The 24,000-nt window shown below is 43.3% G+C and overlaps 1 protein-coding gene across 1 annotated transcript in view; it reads left to right on the top strand.

Annotated features, from left to right (window-relative positions):
* The window catches only part of USP9X (ubiquitin specific peptidase 9 X-linked), a 167,495-nt gene that overhangs the window by 92,951 nt on the left and 50,544 nt on the right, over positions 1-24,000 (top strand). The window contains exons 17-25 of the mRNA XM_078775324.1: positions 11,974-12,065; positions 12,720-12,815; positions 15,500-15,711; positions 15,816-16,068; positions 16,163-16,312; positions 16,511-16,631; positions 16,825-16,955; positions 19,176-19,246; positions 21,071-21,237. Coding sequence (XP_078631450.1) covers positions 11,974-12,065; positions 12,720-12,815; positions 15,500-15,711; positions 15,816-16,068; positions 16,163-16,312; positions 16,511-16,631; positions 16,825-16,955; positions 19,176-19,246; positions 21,071-21,237 — 1,293 coding nt within the window. The remainder of the gene's footprint in view (positions 1-11,973; positions 12,066-12,719; positions 12,816-15,499; positions 15,712-15,815; positions 16,069-16,162; positions 16,313-16,510; positions 16,632-16,824; positions 16,956-19,175; positions 19,247-21,070; positions 21,238-24,000) is intronic.

Raw genomic sequence — 24,000 nt, 5'->3', positions numbered from 1 at the left:
CGCCAAACCCAGATTCGTCCGTCGGACTGCCAGATGATGAAACGTGATTCGTCACTCCAGAGAACGCGTTTCCACTGCTCGAGTCCAATGGTAGCGAGCTTTACACCACTCCAGCCGGTGCTTGGTATTGCGCATCACAATCTTAGGCTTGTGTGCAGCTGCTCGGCCATGGAAACCAATTTCATGAAGCTCCTGACGAACAGTGTGCTCACGTTGCTTCCAGAGGCAGTTTGGAACTCAGTTGTGCGTGTTGCAACCGAGGACACGATTATCGGCGGCCCCTTCTGTGAGCTTGTGTGGCCTACCACTTTGCGGCTGAGCTGTTGTTGCTCCGAGACGTTTCCACTTCACAATAGCAGCACGTACAGTTGACCAGGTCAGTTCTTGCTGGGCAGAAATTTGACGTGCAGAAATTTGACGCGCATGACTGCCACGTTGAAAGTGATTGAGCTCTTCAGTACGGCTCATTTTGCTGCCAATGTTTGTCTATGGAGATTGCATGGCTATGTGTTTATTATATACTAGTGAGATTCCCGTGCTACGCACGGGTGGGAGGCCAGAAGCAAACGGGCAATGCAGGTACGGCGAATGCTAAAGCATGAAACCAATAAATTCCACATTCCTGCAGCACCCTCAGTCGCACGTCAGACATGGACAGCAAGTTTGTGAAGGACTTCCATGTAAAATGTACCCGTTCGTACGTTCACGTATAGAAACATCGATCGTGGGTCCGTGGCGAATCTGCATATGGCGATCTGTGAAGTTCACGTTTAGAAGGTAGAAACCATCACGGCTCGTCATCATTTACTTGAACTCGATGTCTCTTTTTTTTCATTCCAAACAACATAACTCGAATCACAAATTAATCACAAAATAAGCTTTTAACAACATTGTTAATGTTTCCTTCATTGTAAAAACCACCAAGTCAACAGTTAAAAGGATTTTGAGCAATAGGTGTTGCGGCCTTGGCAAGATCGATGGAGACCGATCTGTTAGCGTATACACCGCCCAAATAGCTATGTGGAATTCTCTCATGTAGAGATTAAACTCACGTCGTTTGAACTTTGGCCGAGGTCATCATTTACTATTAATGATGTTTATATACGAATCAAAAAGAAGATAATTGGTTTTGGGTCGTCCTTTCCGCATATCTTGTGGGATTGTGAGTTGGAGAGACGACCATGATGGCGGGGAGTGGGTTGGCATTCTCTCAAGCAGGGATTCAACCCATGTTCTTACAAAAGGTCTTTGTCCGAGGTCACCGAGTCTGATCGGTGCAGCTGTGCAGCCGTTTGTGCGGCACCCAGGAAAATAACGTTATGCGGGAGTCCAAACCTGAAAATGCTGGAGGCCAAAGCTGAAATTGGAAAAACAATACACCCTATTTTACTCCAGGAGATCCCAGGATTACCCACCCAAAATATCGTTGTGATCGGTTCAGCCGTTTTTGCGGTACCTTCGAACAGACAGACGGACGGACATTTGGTGAATTATAGTAAGATACCTGTCGGCAATGGGTGTGGCTGAAACAGCCAAATCCAAGAGTGTGTGTGTGTGTGTGTATGTGTGTGTGTGTGTGTGTGTGTGTGTGTGTGTGTGTGTGTGTGTGTGTGTGTGTGTTGTGTGTTGTGTGTTGTGTGTTGTGTGTTGTGTTCTGTTGTTTTATCATTTTCCCAGTTGTTGGTGTATATCTGTTGATATTTCATTTTATATTTTTCTTTTTACGCAGGAGATGTTATTGCATTTGTGTCTGTTTGTCCGCCCAGAATAAATATGATTTTCTCAGCAACCGTTGGTCCGACTGACAGGAAATTTCCACCATCGGTGCAACTCCACTTGTATAATTTTTTTAATGATAATTATGACGTCATAAGTCACGTGGTATGGCCGCCATCTTGGAAAAACCGAAAAACTTTGCACCTCTATATCTCCGAAAGCGCCGCATGAAAGGATTGAGACATGGCTCATTGTAAAGAACTCTCCATGGAGAATAAAATATGTTAATGATGTCATGGGTGCCGCCATTATGACGTTATAATTCGACAAGTACAAAACTTCATCCGATCAAGATGAAATTTCTTGAGTGTCATCTCGGGATAAATTGGTGGAAAAAAAAGAAAAAGATAACGTCATCGGTCACGCGGTTCGGCTGTCCCATTTGTTTTCAACACAAAAGCCTTAAAAACCACTGAATACACATCCTGGCGATGGTCTGAAATCTGATTGCTCTTTCTTGTTTGTAATTGTTCGGGCTGTACTCCTTTCAGTTTCTTGTGTGGCATCTTCTATTTGCACCTGTCTTTGGATTATTATTTTTTGTTCTGTGGGTTAGGGATGCCATATCTGGTTTGTTGGTCTTCGTGTTTGCCTACAAATTGGATCCGGTAGTCTGTTGCACTTTTTACATATAAGGCCAATCGTACATTTGTCGTTCTGCGCACTTGGTTGAGCTCTATCAGGCCGCTACCACCTCGTCTCGGCAGGTACATTATTGGGATGCATTGATTTTTGTAAACCATTTTGTGGAGGGTGAGGATTTTCCTTGTTTTGATATCCAGTTAATTGATTTCTGATTGTGGCAAGTTTATTGTTCTGCAGTTGTACTGGAATACTGGTATTTCGAGTTGGTTTATGGCTTTGATTTTGTTCCTTGGAGATGGGTATGTTTTCAGGATCAGCCTCATTTTATGCTCGTATTCTTTGGTAATTACCTCCTCCACCAAAGGTGGATGGAGGTTATGTTTTCACCCCCGTCTGTCTGTCTGTTGTCCGTTTGTGAAAAAGACTTCTCAAAAAGTTGTGCACGGATTCGGACGAAATTTAGCAGATAAGGTAGCGTATGTGAAAAGGACGAAATGATTAGATTTTGGTGAAGATCCAGATTCGGATCCAGCTCGTCGAATTTTCGACGTGATTCTTCAGCATTGGGAGATCGGGCCAAAAACTATATATATATATATCAGGATATATCAAAAAGTTGTGGATGGATTTGGACGAAACTTGGTGGAGTGTGTGTGTGTGTGTGTGTGTGTGTGTGTGTGTGTGTGTGTGTGTGTGTGTGTGTGTGTGTGTGTGTGTGTGTGTGTGTGTGTGTGTGTGTGTGTGTGTGTGTGTGTGTGTGTGTGTGTGTGTGTGTGTGTGTGTGTGTGTGTGTGTGTGTGTGTGTGTGTGTCAGTCAAGTACTAATCGATTCTATTTTGGTGAAGATCTGAATATAGATTCGGATATGAGAATTAGTTTTTAAAGTGATTCTTCACCATTGAGTGATCGGGCTAAAACCAACATATAGCAGGATATCTCAAAATGTTATGGATGGATTTGGACAAAACTTGGTGGACAGGTTGTGTGTGTGACAAAGGCGAATCGATTCAATTTTGGTGAAAATCTGGATCCGGATAGTGCAATTTTTTAAGTGATTCTTCACCATTGGGAGATGGGGCCAAAAACGATACAAAGCAGGATATCTCAAAAAGTTGTGGATGGATGATTTTGATTAAATGTGATTCTGTGTTGTGATTTTCTGGTCCACTCTAGGATACAAACCATAAACTGTTCACCTGGCAAAGGAGTGCAGTTCGAGTTGTTTTGTGCATTTGTTTGTGACATATTTGGTGGCCCTCTTCTTTTCCGAGGCATTTGTATGACACTTCGTTGTCTGGCTGCTCTATTGCTGTATTTGTGTCAAATTTTATGCTTTGTTTTTATTGGTCTATTTTGTATGAATGTCCACTTGGCACACTTATCCAGGCCAAATTCCATGTGAATGGCATCAACGTACAGTTTTACTAATTTGAGCTGTTCTGCCAATTTTTCATCGTGTGGTGCATCGAGTTTTAAATCATCCATGTAAAGTAGATGTCACATTTTTTGTCTCTTTTGGGCATTTTCTTATTTTATGTCAGGGTGTATCCATGTCCTTCCTCATTAATGGGGTTGTTCAATGGGTCCAGGGTCAGCCAAACCTGGAGGGGTGAAAGGCTGTCTCACTGGAAGATTCGTCGACGGAACTTCACGCCTGGTATATTCCGATCTTTCCTTCTGAGTGCTATAATATCAATGTGGTATTCCAAAGCTCCATTGCTTTCTCTATCAGTTTGATTATTACTTGCAAAATCGAATTGCAAAATCGAATCGTCCCAATTGAGAAGCCTATTGTTTTTGGGGTCAAAAGGTCAACATAGGCCAAAGGTCACCAACTTTGCCAAATTTCTGAAATCCTCTTTTCATCCGATTGACTTGAAGTTTGAAGAGGACTTGCATATCTGGTCACTGAATTCAACCACCAAGTATATTTGAGGTCAACATAGGCCAAAAGGTCAACATAGGCCAAAAGGTCAACATAGGCCAAAAGGTCAACATAGGCCAAAAGGTCAACATAGGCCAAATTTCTAAAATCCTCAATTTTCAACCAATTGACATGAAATTTGAATAGAAATTGCATATCTGGTCACTGAATTCAACCACCAAGTATTTTTGAGGTCAACATAGGCCAAAATGTCAACGTAGGCCGAATTTCTAAAATCCTCAATTTTCATTTGATTGACTTGAAATTCTAAGAGGATTTACAGAAAAGGTCACTGAATTCAACCACCAACCATTTTTGAGGTCAAATAGGCCAAAAGGTCAACATAGGCCAAGTTTTTAAAATCCTCAATTTTCATCTGATTGACTTGAAAATTGAACAGCATTTGCACATTGTCACTAAATAGGGAAACGAATTTTTTTTGAGGTCAAAAGGTCAAAGGTCAACTGTAGGTCAACCTTACAAAATCATCATTTTTCATCTGAAAAATAGTCACTTTTCTTCCTGTTGCCCCAAGCTTTGATCAAGATTGTCAATATTAATCTTGATGAAATGGACAATTTGCTGTGTCAATGGAATTTTTTTCCTTGGGGGTGTCGGGCGGATTTTGCAAGTATCGTGCTCTGCATGACGTCTTCTTGTTTGGTGTTTGATCTTGTGCAATTGCATGCATTGTATCATCCATGAATGTGGTACGCTATCATAAAATGTTGTTTTCGAGTAATTTTTGAGTATGGCCTTGCTTAGTAAGAGATTTGTCCTATTGTTCCATAGCATCCTTTTTACATCCCTCCCGTTCTGCCTACAGGCCTCCTTCTTGTGTTTGGTGATGGTATTTCATTTTTGTGATTATTCCTGTTAGGAGTTTGTTGGTTGTTCGTTGGACAGGTTATTCGTCGATACTTGAGGTCGTTGCGTCTCTTCAGACTTTGGGATGAGGAAGGTGTTACTTAGTGTGAGCCACTTTTCAGGTGTCCACCCTTTGGATAAGTTTGTTGAATGCTCGAGCGTTGTCATTGTGGAGAGCATCTAGTTGCTTTAACCAGAACTTTGGAATTCCATCTGGGCCTGGGCTTTTAAAGTTTGGCATTTGTGCTCGTTGTTTTATTTCTTCATGAAATATCACTGGAGGCATTTCCTTTGGATGTTGTTGTTTTGTTTTTTTCCTTCCAAGTTTTGGATCCTGTCTGCCCCTTTTGTGTTATTTTTGGTCCTCATGGATTCCTTTTCAGAAATGTTGAAGTTGAGAAATGCTCCCCCTCCCTTCCCCCCACCCTTTTCTAAACTTGTGCTAATGCCCCTGTGCCCCATAACGTTCACTCTCTGTCCGTATATTTTCGCTTTAAAAATGTTTTTCTCTGCAACTGCTTGTCTGATTGATGCAAAACTTTAAACGTAGGAGGGACTTGTGCAATTGCACAAGAATAATTGTGCAATTTATGAAGAATATTTAATTGATAACTCTGTCGTAGGTAACATGGTATGACAGCCATATTGGAATTAAAGAAGAAATTTGGAAAGAAGTTTTTCTCTAAAACCGCTCAACGGAAAGAAATTGAAAGTTTGCCATATGTCATCAACTCTCTCTGAGGTGTTTAGGGTGATGACAATGACGTCGTAGGTGAAATAGTATTCCAGCCATAATTGGTCGAGTTGAAATCCTTATCCGAAAAATCTGAAAATTCATATATCTGATCTACGACCTGAAGAATTCCATTTGAGACATCAGTCACGTGGTCTGGTGGCCAAGTTGGATTGAAAATTAAAATGTAAATTGATCTTTTTCTCCTGAACCACCAAACAGATCAATATGAAACTTCAGACAGATGATCGACTATCCATGGGGAATATAGTTGGAATTATTTTTCATTTTCACCTTCATTGACAAAATTTAGCCTCAATGTGCTCAAAAGTGCTTGTTAAATATCCTAATAAGTAATCAATAATGAACTAGATGGTATTCATGGATACTTATCCTGCGCATTCAACTTGGTGTGAGCCAACTCGTTTTTTTTTTTTAAGGGTTATTTTTTTTTCTTTCATCCAATATGGCTGCCAAAGCACATGACGGATGGCATTATACATTTTGCATAGATCATGCTTCCATATGCCAATATAATTGTTGCATAGATCATGCTGAAGAAATTTCAAACTGATCGGGACTAAGCATGGTACTTGTCGAATTATGATGTCATAAGGCACCGATGACGTTATCTTTAACAACACTTATTCCCCATGCGGAGTTCTTAACAATGAGCCACTTTTTTTTTTCTTTTTTTTTTTTTTTTTTTCCTCCTCCATGGAGCCGTTTCACAAATATAAAAGGTGGTGCATCGTTTTTCCAAGATGGTGTCCGTATCATGTGACTTATAATTGTCATATTATAAGTCACGTCATAATTGTCGCACTTATTCAAGTCATAATTGACTAAAAAAAATTATTCAGGCACAGGCAATAGTATCGTGAAAATTTGGTCAATCGGAACAGTTGCCAAGAAAATGAATTTTAAAAATGCAGACTTGCATGTACGACATGCAGTGCCTATAGAATATCTACACCCCATTTCAAAAATTTTGCTTTTTGTTGCCTCATAGCCTGGAATTAAAATGCATTAAATCAGACTTTTTCACCTTTACTTGCACTAAACAACCACAACTTCCAAGTGAAAATCAATTTCTACAAATTTCAGCCATATCACTCAATGGTGAAGAATCACTTAAAAAATTAAATAATTCTCATATCCGAATCCATATTCAGATCTTCACCAAAATCAAATATATTTGTCCTCGTCAGCCACCTAACCGGTCCACCATGTTTCTTCCAAGTTCGTCCATAACCTTTTGAGATATCCTGCTATGTAACGTTTTTGGCACTATCACCCAATGGTGAAGAATCACTTTAAAAACTAGATGGTATTCATAGAATACTTACCCTGCGCAGTCAACTTGGTGTGAACCAACTCTTCTGTTTTTTAAGGTTTTTGTTTTTATTTTTATTTTTTGATCCAATATGGCTGCCAGATCACGTGAGCGATGACATCATAAATTTATATTCTCTAATATAATGAAGACCATAGAATTATAACCACGCGAAGTCACTTCCCCCCCCCCCCCCCCCCCCCCGTTTTTCACGTTTTTCAAAATATTTTGCACGTTTTTCTCGAAATGACTAAAATGTGACAGCCTGGTTATAATTCTATGGTCTTCAATTGTTGCAGAGATCATGCTCAATAAATTTCAAACTGATCAGGCTAAGTGTTGTCCCTGTTGAATTATGACGTCATAATTATGGCACCAATGACGTCATCATTAACAACACTTATTGCCCACATGGAGTTATTTACAATGAACCACGTTTCAATTTTTTCCATAAGAGCGGTTTTGGAGATATAGAGGTGCAATGTTTTTTGGTTTTTCAAAGATGGTACCTGTACCACATGACCTATGACATCATGATTATCATTAAAATATTCTAAAGGAGGAGGCGCTCCTATGGAGAAAAATTTAGTGTCCATCAGACCAACAGTTGCTGAAATTTTTTTCAACAATGATCAGATGAATAAGTGTTGTATTTGTCGAATTATGACATAACGAAGGCATCGACGACATCATCATTAACATGTCTTATTCCCCATGGGGAGTCAGTGACGATGAGGCATGTCTCAATTTTTTCGATGGAGTGGTTTCAGAGATATAGAGGTGTAACGTTTTTCCAAGATGGCGCCTGTACCACGTGACCTATGATGTCATAATAATCATTAAAATATTCTATGGGAGGAGGTCTTCCTATGGTGAAAATTACGTGTCAATCAGACCAAGAATTGCAGAGAAAAAAATTCATACTGATCGAATCAAGTGTTGTACTTGTCGAATGATGACGTCATAATTAAAGTACCGATGAAATCATCATTAACATATCTTATTCCCCAAGCGGAATACTTGACAATGAGCCATGGTTCATTTTTTTTCCATGTAATGGTTTCGGAGATATAGAGGTGCAACCTTTTTTAGATTTTTCCAAGATGGCGCCTGTACCATGTGACCTATGACGTCATAATTATCATTTTTAAAATTCCACAGGAGGAGCCGCTCATATTCTGAAAATTTCATGCCAATCGGACTAACAGTTGCAGAGGAATTTTTTTCCCCATACTGATCAGATCAAGCGTTGTACTTGTCGAATTATGATGTCATAATTAAGGCACCGATGACGTCGTCATCAACATATCTTATTCCCCATGGTGAGTACTTGACAATGAGCCATGTTTCCATTTTTTCCATTGAGCGGTTTGGTAGATGTAGAGGTGTAACGTTTTTCCTAGATGGTGCCTGTACCACGTGACCTATGACGTACCATGTGACCTATCCATTAAAATATTCGACAGGAGGAGGCCCTCCTATGGTGAAAATTTCATGTCAATCGGACCAACGGTTGCCGAGAAAATGATTTTTTTTAAATACAGGCACGGCACGCACACACACACACACACACACACACACACACACACACACACACACACACACACACACACACACACACACACACACACAGACGCACACACACGTAACTGAATGCTTCACCCCACTTTACGCTTCGCGAGCACAGGGTAATTATAGTAGCCGAATCCGGATCTTCACCAAAATCTAATCATTTCGTCCTTGTGACATACACTGGCTATATCTCTGCCAAATTTCATCTGAATCCGTCCACTACTTTTTGAGATATTTTGTTCACAAACAAAAGGATAAACAGACAGGGGTGAATACATAACCTCCATCCACCTTTGGTGGTGGAGGTAATTAGCTCAGGTGTAACCAATCACCATCAAAATTACACACAAAGTTAGTTGGCTTCCACCTGTTTTAAATTTTGCTGATTCTGATTATTTCAGAATAAAATCAGCTGTTCCTGTAGGATTTCCTCTGCTGGGTAGTACATTTCACAGCAAACACTCAACCATGAGCAACAAGGAGCTTTCAAAAGACATCTGGGATAAGGTGGAAAGGCACAGATCAGGGGATGGGTATAAAAATATTTCAAAGACCTTGAATATCCCTTGGGGCACAGTCAAGACGATCATAAAGAAGTGTAAGGCGTGTGGTACCACCAAGACCCGAACTAGATCAGGCCGTCCCTACACAATGGATGACCAAGCAAGGAGAAGACTGATCAGAGAGGCCACCAAGAGGTGAATGGCAACTTTGAAAGGGCTACAGTATTTTATGGCAAAGACTGTTCACTATGCATCTCACAATATCCCAAACACTCCACAATGCTGGCCTGTATGGTTGGGTGGCAAGAAGGAAGCCATTATTCAAAAAAGCCCACCTTAAGTCCCGTTTGCGGTATGTAAAAAAAAACAAAACACTGATTCTGAAAATATGTGGCAAAAAGTTTTGTGGTCTGATGAAACCAAGATGGAACTTTTTGGCCAAAATGCAAAATCTTGTGTTTGGCACAAACTCAACCCAAAGAACACCATCCTTTCTGTGGGGCATGGTGGTGGCAGCATCATGTTATGGGGATGTTTCTCATCAGCAGTGACTGGGGCACTTGTCAGGATACAAGGGAAAATGGATAGAGCAAAATACAGAAACATCCTAGAGGAAAACCTGTTGCCTTCTGCTAGAAAGCTGAAATTGGGACAGAAGTTCACCTTTCAGCATGACCAACGACCCGAAGCACACAGCGAAAGCTACACTGAAATGGGTTATGATGTGTAAATAAAGGTGGAAAAAGTCTTATTTAATGCATTTTAATTCCAGGCTATATGGCAACAAAAGGTGAAAATTTTGAAAGGGAGTGTTGACTTTCTATAGGCACTGTATGTACGTATGGATGCAACTGATCGCTTAACTCTGCATTTGGCTTTGTGAGTGCAGGGTAATAAAGCTATGGATAATGGCAATGTATGTGACATAATATGGTGTATGGATGATACGGGTGTGTGGGCCAAAATAGCAGTTGGCCATAATAGTAGGGTGTTCAGGTAACGATGGTGTTCTTGTTCAGGATGAGCTGCGACGTGCTATATGAGTGCCGTTCTGGTTTATTTTGTATAAGGAGGACCGAAGAAGGTTAAAGCCTGGAATGTCAGCACCTTATGATCCACCATTCTGGCTAACTCTAACCATTTTATTTTTTTGGTTTTATATCCGATGTGATATCTTGTGCGAATCGGGACTCGATGCCAGGGTTTTTCCATGACTGTTTATTAGTCCCCTACCGGTGTACACCGGAGGGGACTATAGGTTTGCACGCCATCCCTCCGTCCGTCAGTCTGTCAGTCTGTCAGTCTGTCAGTCCGTCAGTCCGTCACGCAAAGAACAGTTTTCCGGACTTTTTTTCTAAACGCTTAATGCTAATGATTTCAAACTTGGCACATCATTTCCTCATGATAAGTTACAGATCAAGTTCGAACTTCATGACGTTTCGATCATTTTTGACAAAGTTATGGCACTTACTTTGGGAATTCTGATAATTCTGATGATCCTTAACTCAGTGCCATTTTAAGTTTTAATTTCCTTTAAAAAAGATTTTCTCTGCAATAATAGGACCGATTGAGATCAAATTTTCACCATAGGAGGGGCTCGGTCTGTAGAATATTTTAATGGTAATTATGACGTCACCGGTCACGTGGTTCGGGCGCCATATTGTTTTTAGTGAAAACACGAAAACCCCTTTTTCTCTGCAACGGCTGAACAGATCAAGGCCAAACTTTGCAGGCAGAATCTCATACCCATGACGAACAAAAAAGTCAGCGAGCATGACGTCATGCGTCACATGGTTTCAGAGTTGTGACATTTTTATGCATGAACCTTTAAAACCGAGCCCCTCCCTCATTTTTGATCCAATCGAGGGGAAACTTCACATCTGTTCCGCATGTCAGTCTACTAAAATGTCCTTTTGGAATTTGCGATAGCTCACGTGGTTTGGCAGATATCGTTAATTAAACGAAAATATTTTTAAAATGGATATCTCTTGAATCGCTTTATTGATCGACGTGAAACTTCATACTATAGTAGACGTCATGAAGAGTAACAAGTGTGCAAAATTTCAAGATGATTGGATGTACGGTCTGGAAGCTAGAAGTTGTTATTGCGTGAAGAAGAAGAGGCGTCAAGTGTGCGGATTTAATTATTTATCACATGTACAGACTGAAAGCATCGTTGGACACGACCTGTCGCGGTCATTTTAACCTCAAATAAAATTCTAATTTAAGATTTGTCAATAGCTGAGGTATATTAACAAACGAATAAAACAGATTTTGTCAAATTCTGACTTTTTAAACTCGATCGCATTTGACAGAGTTGTGACAAGCTGAGGAAGAAGAAACCTCGCATTGGCTTCTCCAATGTGCCATAAAAAAATGGATATCTTGAATCGCTAGTACCTCAGACCGTGAGTTGGTAATAATTTATATAATTCACACAGTGCAATACGTGCAGGCCGCTGCACGGAGCGACCTTGCGGGCTTATCAACGAGGCCAGGCGTGACACACGTGTCGCAGCATACCTCAGATCAAGTTTGAAAACCAGCATCAACCGTGCATAAATTTGCATATTCGATCATTTTTGACAAAGTTATGGCACTTTGAACTTTGGTAGGGGACATGTATTGCAGCGCAATACTCAGAATGCTTGTTGCTCTTGTTTGCTTGTCAAAACAGCGGTGAACTCGCGCGAAGGAAAGCTCGTCGCCAAACGACGTGCATACATGCTTGATGATCTGCAGCTCATTGGTATCGACTATCTTTGGCGGGTAAGACACATTGCACAGGCTTTGCCTTATGCTTGTCTATATACAATAGGAAAAAACAAAAACAAATTGACTTCTTGTCTATGTAATTTTGAAATTCCTTCTAAAATACTTCAATTTGTTGCAACAAAGGAAAACTTCTAAGTGTATTCCCAACCATAAAATCTGCCATAATTCTGGCCGCCACACACTGAAGCGATTTCTTCCATTCCAGGCAATGATTCGAGAGTGACTAAAACATTTGCGCAATGTCCACAAGCATTCACCAGTGCAAACCCCTTGCATCTTCCAGGAAATTCGCAAACTTGCCGATAGCATTTCCTGTGTTTTTATATTGGTGTTTAAGATGTAAGTTAAGAATGGGGTAGGAATTTTTTAAAATGGGGCTACTCTGACATTTGAGCTCTAATTGTCTAATTTGCCTTGATTTGAGGGAGCATCAGTGTAACTATCTGATATCTCATGTTGATATCGCACGCAACATTGATGTCATCATTTGGTTTGCTAAATCTCCACCAATGATTTATCGCTCCATTGTGTGGCAGGCCAAATAATGTAACCTTGCACTTTTAATTGTAAATTCTGCATGACGATACTGTAGATTACTGGATCAATGGTTTATTTTCCATCTTTCCAACTTTGTTTTGTTTCTTTCAGCTGGTCATCCAGGGCAGTGATGATATAGCAAACCGGGCCATAGACCTGCTGAAGGAGATATACACTAACCTTGGTCCACGTCTGCAGACCAGCCAGGCAGGTTCCCTGGGTGGTACAAGCTTATCTACTATTACATGGGTGAAACTCATCCGTGTTTTTGTAATGACCCATAGAGGTTTCTGTGTTTTCGTCGTCAAAAAAACACGGACACTGCATCCATTGTTGGATTTTCCCATGAGGCCGTTCCCTCCAATGAACTTCACGGAAAATCCCGAAGTGCCGTCTTTACATTGCACGAAGTCGAGACACGTCTACTGCACACACATACCAATCCTGATAATGTCTGTTGATCGCAGTGAAGTTTGTGACCACATCGATATTAAACAAATAAATCTTCGCAAGGAACTTTGACGCAGGAGGAAGCCATTTGGCCCATCACTCCTGTGCTGCACCACAACCACATTAAATACATCCAACAGGCTCTTGGCTCAGTTTCACTCATGAGGGGGGGTGTGGGGGGGGGCGATAACGTGGGGATCGAGGTCAACTCATTGCAACTTCCCCCCTTCCCCACGTGGCATTGTGTGTGTTTAATGACCCCTGCTGGATGGGGTTATTAGAATTGTTAATTTCACCAATCACATTTGAGAGAACATTCATTGCCAATCCCTGGGGGAGGTTAAAATTGGTAAAGCTACGCCTAAATGGTTTCTTGCGTCCTAAATCTGCAATGGCCGGTCACCACATCAAACGTGTTCTTGCAGAATGAGTTGATTAGAATAAGGCACAGGAGGACAAAAACGGAGAATCATGGGACAAAAGATAGACAGACATGAAAACTGGCAGAGAAGTAAATAAACAACATAAATAAAAAACATGATGCAACAAAAACCCACTTAATAGAGGAAATATAATCTAATCAAAACTGCGCACAGAAGTGGGTCTTGGGCAGATATTATGGCGTTGAGTCCAGTATCCGCCAAATATAAAATGCACAGACAACGTAAGGGGGTAGTGAATACTTTGGTTTACACTGGAGCGAGGGTGGTTCCAGTAAAAAAAACACTCCAGTACATGATGCGTGATACTCTAACCTCTTCAACCTCCCCCCAACCTCCTCTTAAAACACTTGTATTAAATGTCCTGGAAAGGAATGTGTAGGGTGTCCAGTATTCATTTATTTTATGATAAAATTCTGTACTAACTCAAAATCATCTTCCCAGCAATTTGAATGTTAGTGGGGCAGCTTAGCCCAAATATTCAAAAGAATTGTGCATTTTGTGAAACAAGCAGGCACAAATGTACATTAATATGTTGCGAACATTTTCAGATATTGGGCCACTTGAAATTCCGTAATTTTTTTTTTCAAATTTTTTCAAATTTCGTAATTTCAAATTTTTCGGGTGACACCGTCACAATTTCGGTCTTCGAGGCCGGCCGATAGGCAAAGTGTGACCGGAAAGGACGAGGTTCTCCTGACCACGTGGCCCTCGATCTGGGAAGCGAGAGGCATTCCATTAGTGGACGCGCCCCTCACGCCCGACTTTTGGGCGGCCCCGGCAGGCCGTTTGTTTTGACGTTCCGTGACAGGCCCCGCACCCCCACCTCCGGGCCGACCGGAAGCTTGTGCTGAGTACATCATACCTGAACAACTCAGTGAGGCAGAACACAGCAGTGCACACCAGGGTGACCCCTTCAGTGCATAAACCAATTAACCTGTCCACTGCAGGGCATATAGAAATGAAGTTATTTTCTGCATATAATAATAATATAAGTTCAGTTCTATATAACAATTTCTGTTATCACCACTACCACTACAACTACCACTACTACAAGCTTTGTCTGGAATTTTGTGGACTAACAGACAAACAGACATACAGACAAGCTGGGATCAAAACATTACCTCCTTCCACCATTGAGTGTAGAGGTAAACATCATGGAAATTATATCATGCCCTAGATTTAATTCATGCTTACCCGTGTATTTGCTTCACTGGTTCACAAGGTCTTTTGCATACATGTAATTCAGACTCTCGTCTTCATTGCTGACCACACAATGTTCGCAACATATTAATGTACATTTGTGCCAAATTTGGTGCTTTTATCACAAAATGCACAATTCTTTTGAATATTTGGGCTAAGCCGCCCCACTATATCGGCCGGCCTCGAAGACCGAAATTGTGACGGTGTCACCCGAAAAATTTGAAATTACGAAATTTGAAAAAATTTGAAAAAAAAAATTACGGAATTTCAAGTGGCCCAATATCTGAAAATGTTCGCAACATATTAATGTACATTTGTGCCAAATTTGGTGCTTGTATCACAAAATGCACAACAGGTTTGCTATGCTGCTACACTATGTTGTTCAGGTGAAATCAAAAAATTCTCCCCCCAATATAATTTCATTTGTATAGTTCTGTTCCAATTTGGACAGGATCATCTCCAAAATGCAAATTTTGAGATCCATTTTTCTGGGAGGGGGCATGCCCCTGGACTTCCCTCGTAGTAAGAAGTTGGTTTGCTCAGTTTTAAAACTATGGGTTTTTTTTGGTTTTTTTTAACGTAATGCTGTTTCACCCATACTAGTAATCCTTTGCTGAATTTTTCTTGAAAATAAATTTTACTTTTGACTTGTTTTGTTCACTGCAGTCTATAATGAAAATAAGCTTATTTTCAAGTATTTTTGCCTGAAAATGCCACGATCTGATACATTAAGATAATGCATTTGAATCCTATTCAGCCATTCACAATTATTTCCATTTTGCTGCACGCATCCATCAGGTTGAAATTCACGAGGGGTTTGTGCGCTCCTGTGTTGAACGTCTGACGGCGTCTCGTGATGCACTGCACTTGCTAGAGGGTGACAAGGCTAGTGCGCCAACTGTACGGCAGGAAGCGCTGCGTATGGTGCGTGTGCTGACCGTGCTACGTGAATACGTTACAGAGTGCGATGGAGACTACCACGATGAGAGGACAATCTTACCTATGGGGAGGTTAGTCACTATGTTGCTGCAGAGCTCTCGGCTCCCTCCTTTGCTTTCATTTTGCTTCACTCTGTTGTTCTTTTGTTTTCTCTCTTTCCTGGACCATCTTCTAGAGCTTTCCGGGGGAAGCATGTGGCGCTGCTTGTGCGCTTCCCAAACCAAGCACGACAGTTGGAGGACCTGGACATATGGTCACACACAAACGACACGGTTGGGGCTGTGCGCCGCTACATCGCCACTCGTACCAAGGCCGGCAGTGGTAGCGGTGGGGGGCATGCCAAGGTGGAGCTCTATGTTGGAGGGGAGCCAGTGGACCCTGCTGATGACCGTAAACTAATTGGGCAGCTCAACATCAAGGACAAAACAGTAAGCAATATGACAAGCTGCAGCACCATGGCAGTTTCACTAGTTATGTAGCTTGACAGGATGTATCATGTGTGCGTGTGTGTGCGTGTGCCAGCTGATCACGGCAAAGCTGACACAGGTGACTAGCAATGCACCTTCAAGCCCAGACTCATCATCTGACTCGTCAACGGGCTCACCAAGCAACCATGGCACACACTTCAGTGATGGGCCCAATTTGGAGGCTGAGCGCTGCCTTCCCGGAGTGGTACATAAGCTCCCGCACTCAAAATAAATAAAATACTTGTTTTTGGAATTTTATGGGACACTTTTTTTTTTTTTTCCCACGAAAATTTTTTGTACAAATTTTTTTTTTTTTTTTTTACATTACTTGGTTATCCAGGGCACTTGGTCACCTGGTCACATCCCCAACTTTTTTTTGTCTGTCTATTTGTTTTGTATACAGATCATGTCATCCCAGCACCACCATGTGAGCTTCCTGTGGGATTTGGCAGACATGGGCAGTGTACTGGAGATGCCAGCCCTGCGGGATGGCGCTCGTACTCTCATGAAGCTCATGCCAGCCGGTGTGTTTGAGAATGAACAGACAAGCAGCTGAATAAATTGTGTGAAAAATCAGACAGCGTCCACCTCTCCTGGTCCTTTTAAGATTACTGATGGAGAGATCACCTTTGTGTTTTGTTTTTGTTTTTGGAATCAAAAAGAAGTCGGCACTGACGTAACTCTTCACACTGCTAACCCTTCCTTTTCTCAACACAGACAGCACGACCGTGGAGCAGCTGCGGACACTGTGTATGGAGCGAGCAAAGCTAGGGGAGACCAGTCTTAGCCCTGCCTTGGAGGCACTCTTTTTTGGACCATCTGCTTCTCGTGTACTCTACCTGATGGAGGTAAGATAATTTGACTTTTATTTTTTGAGGAATTAAAATGACTCCCGTTTCCTGATTCCTCTATGAATGGTCATTCCTCTTTCTGCTCCAAGAGAACACCCTCCAAAGCTAAGGAGAATACTCTTTCAGATTTGTTTCATCCAACTTGTTGATTGTTTTACCTTCAGTGTTCATTGTCTCATATGTCTGCTCTCATGGGCTTATTTTGTCCTTTTGTGTCGATTTTGTTGTGTGGTCCATGTAACCACATGCTTTGTCGGCTTCAATGAACGCTTTCAACTCCTCTCGTGCTTTAATCTCTCTCCTGTTCTCCTTCCGTCATACTTGTTTTCTTCTAACCTTCAACCACCAATTCCAATAATACAAAAAAAATTCAAAAAGGAAAATTTTTTTATTTTATAAAACTCTCCTGAACTCATTCTCCACTGGCCAAGGCTAATTTATAATGTTCCTTTGCCCTCTCTTTAATTTTCCTATACTTCAGGCCCCATCCAAAGCTCCCATTCCCTCTTCCTTTCCCTCTTGTATGACTCTCCCTCCCCTCTTTTCTTTCTGGCCTTTTCTGAGGACTGCAGCACTTCTCCCATTGCATTCTTTTGGCACTACTTTGTCTCCTTTTAACCTCCCTTCCCTCCACACTGGTCATGAGTTTTTCCTGCATTTACTGAGCCCCAGGGGGTTGTGCCAAGTTTTCAAAACTGACCAACTTTGCAAAATTTGACAAAATGAAGTTTGCAGTTAATGCAGACACGTGGCAGTTAAACTCTACATGCTCACTGCACTCGCTCCAAGAGCTTCCCCTTCCGCATGCTCCCACCCACAACCTCACACTTCCCCACTCCATCAGTTTATGTTCCTTCCCATTTCCGATCAGTATGGACCTCTAACCTTTGATGTCTCAGTGCCAGATCACAGATAGTTTTATACAACTTGCTATTGTTACTCCAGACATTGTTTAAATAATCAAGGTTCCATTCACAGGATATCATAAACTCTTCTGTCTCTTTATCCGGTTTTTTTTTTTCACTATGATGTGCCAGGCAACCCTGGTGGTCAGATTGCTCTATGTTGAGAGATCCAACCCCCATTACATGCCTGCACTAACCCTATCCAATCCCCTGGAATACCTCTGACTGCATTTCTTTCCAAAACCACTTAATGTTTGTCTGCGTGATGTCCTGCCCATCCCATGATGACTATTCCATATACCAATAGCATTCTGCTCACGTGGACTTAACTAAGAGCCACCCATCCTAACTCTATTCTTCATCTGTGGCGTTTTCTTTTGCCACCATGTCATTTGGCTGGGATCAACAACCAGCCATGACATTAGCTAAGGTCTTGTCTGATTCCAGGGAATTGACCCATTCTGAGAACTTCTCAACGTGAATCCCTGCTAATGGTATTGTGGTTGAATTTTAACCCACAGCCTCTCTCAAGATATAGAGCTTTATTGAAATCGATCTCCACAGCATTTACAACGTACAACAAGAATAAGCAATACATTAGTACTCTAAACATAACACATCACAAGCAAACCCATAAGCAACATTATTCAACTTACCAACTCAAGTTCAGTCACATTTAATAGCACAGTAATCCCTCACTTCCTAAACCGTCCCTATTATAGGGAGCTCACCACGAGAAAGGGAATTACAACGAGGATCTTCTCCTTAATTTCATCACATTCACCCTCCAATTAAAATTTCAGCAAACTTGCATCGACTATGATATGGACCACAATGTATACATCGCAGCAAAATAATTAGGCGTTCACTAGGCGAGTATAATTCAACCTACCACCCCAAACGCGCCGGCCTACGACTTTCATGGCCGACACGGGTGCGATAACTGCCAGAACCATTCTCGAGAACCCTGGCATCAGCAATGTCGGGCAATATTGGGATAGAAGCAACTGCTCCGGTACCGAGAGTTGCCGTTGCAGCCTGGATCGGACTACCAGTCCGCTCCGCCACATTGCCATCGCTCGTACCTGGGCAAGGACCCACCCCGCAGGGCGTACGATGTCACACCGAAACGGTCGCCTCTCTGCCATCCGCCATACGAATATGTGCATATTCCGGGTTAGCTTCTAACACCTGCACCCGATCCACCAGCGGATCATACTTGCTGTGTCGTATCGCACGTTTCAAGAAAGCGGGCCCCGGTTCAGAAAGCCAGCTTGGCAAAGATTGCCCATTCGCACTACGTATTTGGTAGCGGAACATTGTCATGCGGAGTCTCGTTGGTGGCAGTGCAGAGAAGGGAACATATGGCGTGCAACGCTTCAGGCAATACCAGATCCCATTGATGAGGGGCCAACCTCCGAGTCTTAAATCCAATGGCCACAGCCCTCCATACATTCCCCATTAAATCGTTCGACCTTTCCCGTTCCCTTGGGGGTTATATGGAGTAGTCCGACTAAAAGCGATGCCACGTTCTGGAAGAAATGTCTTGACCTCCTGTGACATGAAAGCAGTGCCCCTGTCAGAATATATGAAAGCCGGATATCCGAACATTAGAAAAAGCTGTCGCAGGCACCGGATGATCGTAGAGGACGACATATGCCCGTGCATGGAAATGCAAAGGGGAATCTCGAATATTCGTCGACTACCGTGAGGATATAGCGATGCGGACCCGATGCGGGAAGAGGCACGTTGAAGTCAATATCCAACCTTTCCCCATGGTCGCACAGCCGCACAGCCTCAATCAAAGTACCTGTAGGCGGTTTATAAAAATGTGGTTTTAGCTCTGCACACACAGGACACGAATGGCACATGCGTCGGACATCCTCCACCGGGAAAGGCAAGTTATGACCACGAACGAAATGGGGCAGGCGCGTCGCACCTGGGTGGCATAGCGATTCGTGAATGCCCCGCAGGTCGTCAGCCATCATGCCCGAACAGACAGGTCTAGACAACGCATTGGCTGCCAGATTATCGCGGCCCGGTCGATAGATGATCTTGAAACAATAATCTGCCAATTCAATCCGCCATCTCAATATCTTTTCATTTTTAATGCATTGAGCATGTCGAGAATTGTACATGAAAGCCACCGATTGCTGATCGGTAATAAGTTGAAACCGTTTGCCTAAGAGAAAATGGCACCATCTTCTGTCAGCCTCGATTATGGCATACGCCTCCTTCTCTATAGCCGAATGCCTTCGTTCACTATCCGACAGTGCGTGAGAAGAATGCCACCGCCTTACCTGCCTGAGTGAGAGTCGCCACGATGGCGCAATCTGAGGCATCTGTCTCCACCATGAACAGTATTTTCTCGCCGATCGAGGTCACAGCGGCACTTGCTATGTCTTCTTTAAGCTGTTGAAAGGCGACCTTGGCACTTGTAATTAGGGGAAAAGTCTTGCAGTCCAAAAGAGGGCGGATCTCCTCCGCAACGGAATTGATAAAGCCTTTTGCCGGATTCGAAACCCGTGAAGGGCCTGTCAGACTCACGTTTCGGGATCTGATGAAATGCACTTCTTAGATCCAAAGTACTAAATACGCGATATTTAGCCACGTCGTGCACCATATCATCCATCCTGGGAAGCGGATAGGCAGCCAGCTGTGTGAACCTATTAATGGTTTGAGAATAATTATCGATTAACATGCGCTTCCGATTATTAGCCGTATGGACTACGACTACCTGGGCTCTCCACGGAGAGCTACTCGGCTCTATAATCCCCTCCCGCAGCAGCCGTTTAGTTTCATCAGCAATAAACTGCGTGTCAAAGCGCGAGAATCATCGACTTCACGGTGATCGGCTTGCAATTGGCAGTCAAACTAGGAAACAGAGGAGGCGGTTCGACAGCCATTTCAGCTAAACCGCAAACAGAGAGGGTGTTCTCCCCACTGAATTGCATCTCCAATCGGCCGTGTCCATGCAAAAAATTGTGTCCCAGAAGCACGTCGGAACATAAGTTCGGCATAACCATAAGCTTCACATTCGGATACGTTACATCATTGACAACCAGATTAACCATGCACACTCCCTTCGTGCGCATCCAAAGACCGACTGAAGCTATAAAAAATCCTTCGAGTAGTTTGGCCAATCGTCCAGCCGTGTCGTACCAGAGCTTGACTAACATAGCTCTCGCTACTGCCTTTGTCAATTAGGGCATCAGCATCTTTCCCCTCGAAGAAGCACCGCGCTCGCAAGACTGCGGGGAGCCAGTACCGGGGTGCACGGAGTGGGAAGCACGAAAGTATTGGTTCCCGCGAGGGTCGTACATCGCGCTTTCGTCGAGCGACAAACTTTCGCGATGTGTCCTCTCTTGCCACAAGTATGACACGTCGCCTCCCGAGCGGGGCACATAGCACGGGAATGTCGACGATTCCCACAAAAATAACACTTTGCATTTTAAGTAGGGGTTGCAGTAGCCACGGTACTCAGACCTTCCTCCTCGAGCTCCGCAAGGTCGACGTTCGGTCCTGGGCTAACTGCAGCGCCCACAAGGAACCACTCCACAGTACGAGCCGGCTCCGAGCGTTTCTCAGCCGTGGCGCCCGCCATTACGTACGGGCACCCGTAAGCTTCTGAGCGAGTTTGAGCGAGCTGCAGAACACGGGCTTGATTGTAAGCCTGCTGGAGGGTCATGGCTGCGTTTTCGAGTAGCCTCAGTCGTATCGACAGCGACGAGAGGCTGGTTACAAAAGCATCACGCATTTAGATCATCAGTTATCTCGGCAGCCGTCTGAGTCTCCACCATGCAGTCCTTGCCGAATTGCCACAATTCCTTAAGAAACTGTTCTCGAAGCTCCGAGGGGTCATGTCGTAGTGTGGCGAGTACATGCCTCGCATATATGGCACTCTGGGGTTTGACTAAGATCTCTCCCAGCATGTCCACAGAGGTCGCATAGTTCTCAGTGTGATATGTAGTTGAATATGGTTTTTTTTTTTGTTTTTTTTTTTGTATACAGAATCGAGACTCGTGAAAGAGCTAACATTTATCACACAAACAAATCAAACAGACAAACAAAGTATATAAAAAGGGGAGCGGTAGACAACATGGTGAGAGAAGGGGAAGCACACAAACACAACATTTGAGAACAGGTACGTCGGGAGATGTGTGGGAGGGAGAGGGCTTGGGGGTAGAAGGTGTGGGAAAGGGGGGGGGGGGGTGGGAGAAGTAGAAAACACAAGGACACCAAGGACTTCCAGGAAAGAAGTTGGTATTTCAAAAAAGTGGATTTGGGGTGAAATTAGCAGGGGTAGAAAAGATCAAGGTTTTGGATGGGAGAAGATAAGAGATGGTGGTGAACAGCTGTTTTAAAGACCTGGAGGGAGGAGTGGGATTGAAGAGAGTGAGGGAGTTTGTTCCAGAGGCGGGAGAAAAGAGGAATGGAGGAGAGAAGGTGAGCAGAGAGGCTTGATTTTGGCAGTTTAACCATGAGGGTTTCAGGCAGATCTTGTGTGACCTGTAGGAATATTTGGGTGACAGAGTCAAGAGAGAGCTGGGGGAGCAAGGCCGGAGAGGAGTCGGTAGAAGACGGAAAGACCACCAACCTGCCTGCGGTGAGGAAGTGAAAGGCCCTCGGAGAAAGCTTCATCGCGGGAGATTCCAATGATTCTGAATGCTTTGGTTTCAACAGCGTGAAAACGGGCTAGGTGTGAGGCAGGAGCACCAGCCCAGAGGGGAGAGCAGTATTCCATTGAGCTGCGGATGAAAGCCTTGTATGTGGTGAGGAGCTCAGGTTTTCCAAGGAAGGACTTCGCACGGATGCCCAGTCGGCGACTGGCTTTGGAGGCCAGATTTGAAATGTGGTTTTCCCAGGAAAGATCATGGCAGATAGTGAGACCCAAAAGCTTGAGTGACAGAACTTCTTGGAGAGGATTATTCAGAAAGTGGATGGGAGGGTTGTCCAGTCGGTCTTTTCGGAGAGACATCGTAAGAGTGTGAGATTTGTCAGGATTGAAAGACGTGTTCCACTTGTTTGCCCAGTCTGTGATTTTGTCCAGGTCTGCAGAGAGTGAGGAGGCTGCAGACTGCCGATCTGAGGGATGAGGAATGGAGCGGCAGAGAGTGGAGTCATCAGCAAAGAGATAGAGAGGATTTTCAAGAGAGTCAGAGAGATCATTGATGAAGACCAGAAAAAGCACAGGGCCCAGAACACTGGCTTGGGGAACTCCAGCCTGAACAGGAAGAGATGAAACCCATTCGGGGCCACATGTTGACTACGACTAGAGAGGAAGTCTGCCAGCCATGCGTGGAGATTTCCATGGATACCAAAGGAGGAGTGTTTGGTGAGCAGAGCGGGGTGCCAGACCGCATCGAAGGCACGTGATATGTCAACGGAGGCAGCTCTAATTTCCTGTTTGGCATTGAGGACCTCCATCCCTTGTTGAGACAGCAGAAGCTGCATGTCCAGAGTAGAGTGACCTGGTCTGAAACCAAATTGATGATCAGAGATCAAGCCATTGGAAAAGAGGAAAGATTTCATATCCGAAGCAATGATGGATTCCATGACTTTGCTGATAATTGGGAGAAAGCTGATTGGTCTGTAAAGGATTGGTTTGACACGTGACGTGAGCACCGAAAGCTTTTGCTCCTCGGTGATTCCAGGCCTGGCAGCGATATAATGCTCCAGAGCGCGTTGCCAGTGATTCCATTGGTGCGCGGTGTCTGTCGCTTGCGGGTCGCCTCTGAATTCCTTGAGTCTCAGAATCTTGTCCATGGCACTCGAGTGAAGGAGTTGATTTCGATAAAATGTGGTAGAATTTTAACCCACAACCTCTCTCGAGATATAGAGCTTTATTGAAATCAATCTCCACATCATCTACAGCAAGAATAAGCAATACATTAGCACTCGACATAATTCCCGAGCACATTACAAGCAAGCCCATAAGCAACATTATTCAACTTACCAACTCAAGTTCAGTCACATTTAATAGCACAGTAATCCCTCACTCCCAAAGCCGCCGTCCCTCTTATAGGGAAGCTCACCACTCGAGAGGGAATTTCAACGAGGATCTTCTCCTTTATTTCATTACAGGTATGGCCCCTCTCCTGGATATGTTAATGACCAACTTTCTTTCGAACCTCTCT

The sequence above is a fragment of the Myxine glutinosa genome, chromosome 4 (assembly GCF_964187855.1).
Source record: "Myxine glutinosa chromosome 4, kmMyxGlut1.1, whole genome shotgun sequence".
Taxonomy (NCBI): Eukaryota; Metazoa; Chordata; class Myxini; order Myxiniformes; family Myxinidae; genus Myxine; species Myxine glutinosa.
Note: the sequence above shows the minus strand (reverse complement) of the source record. Positions and strands in the feature narration are given on the sequence as shown.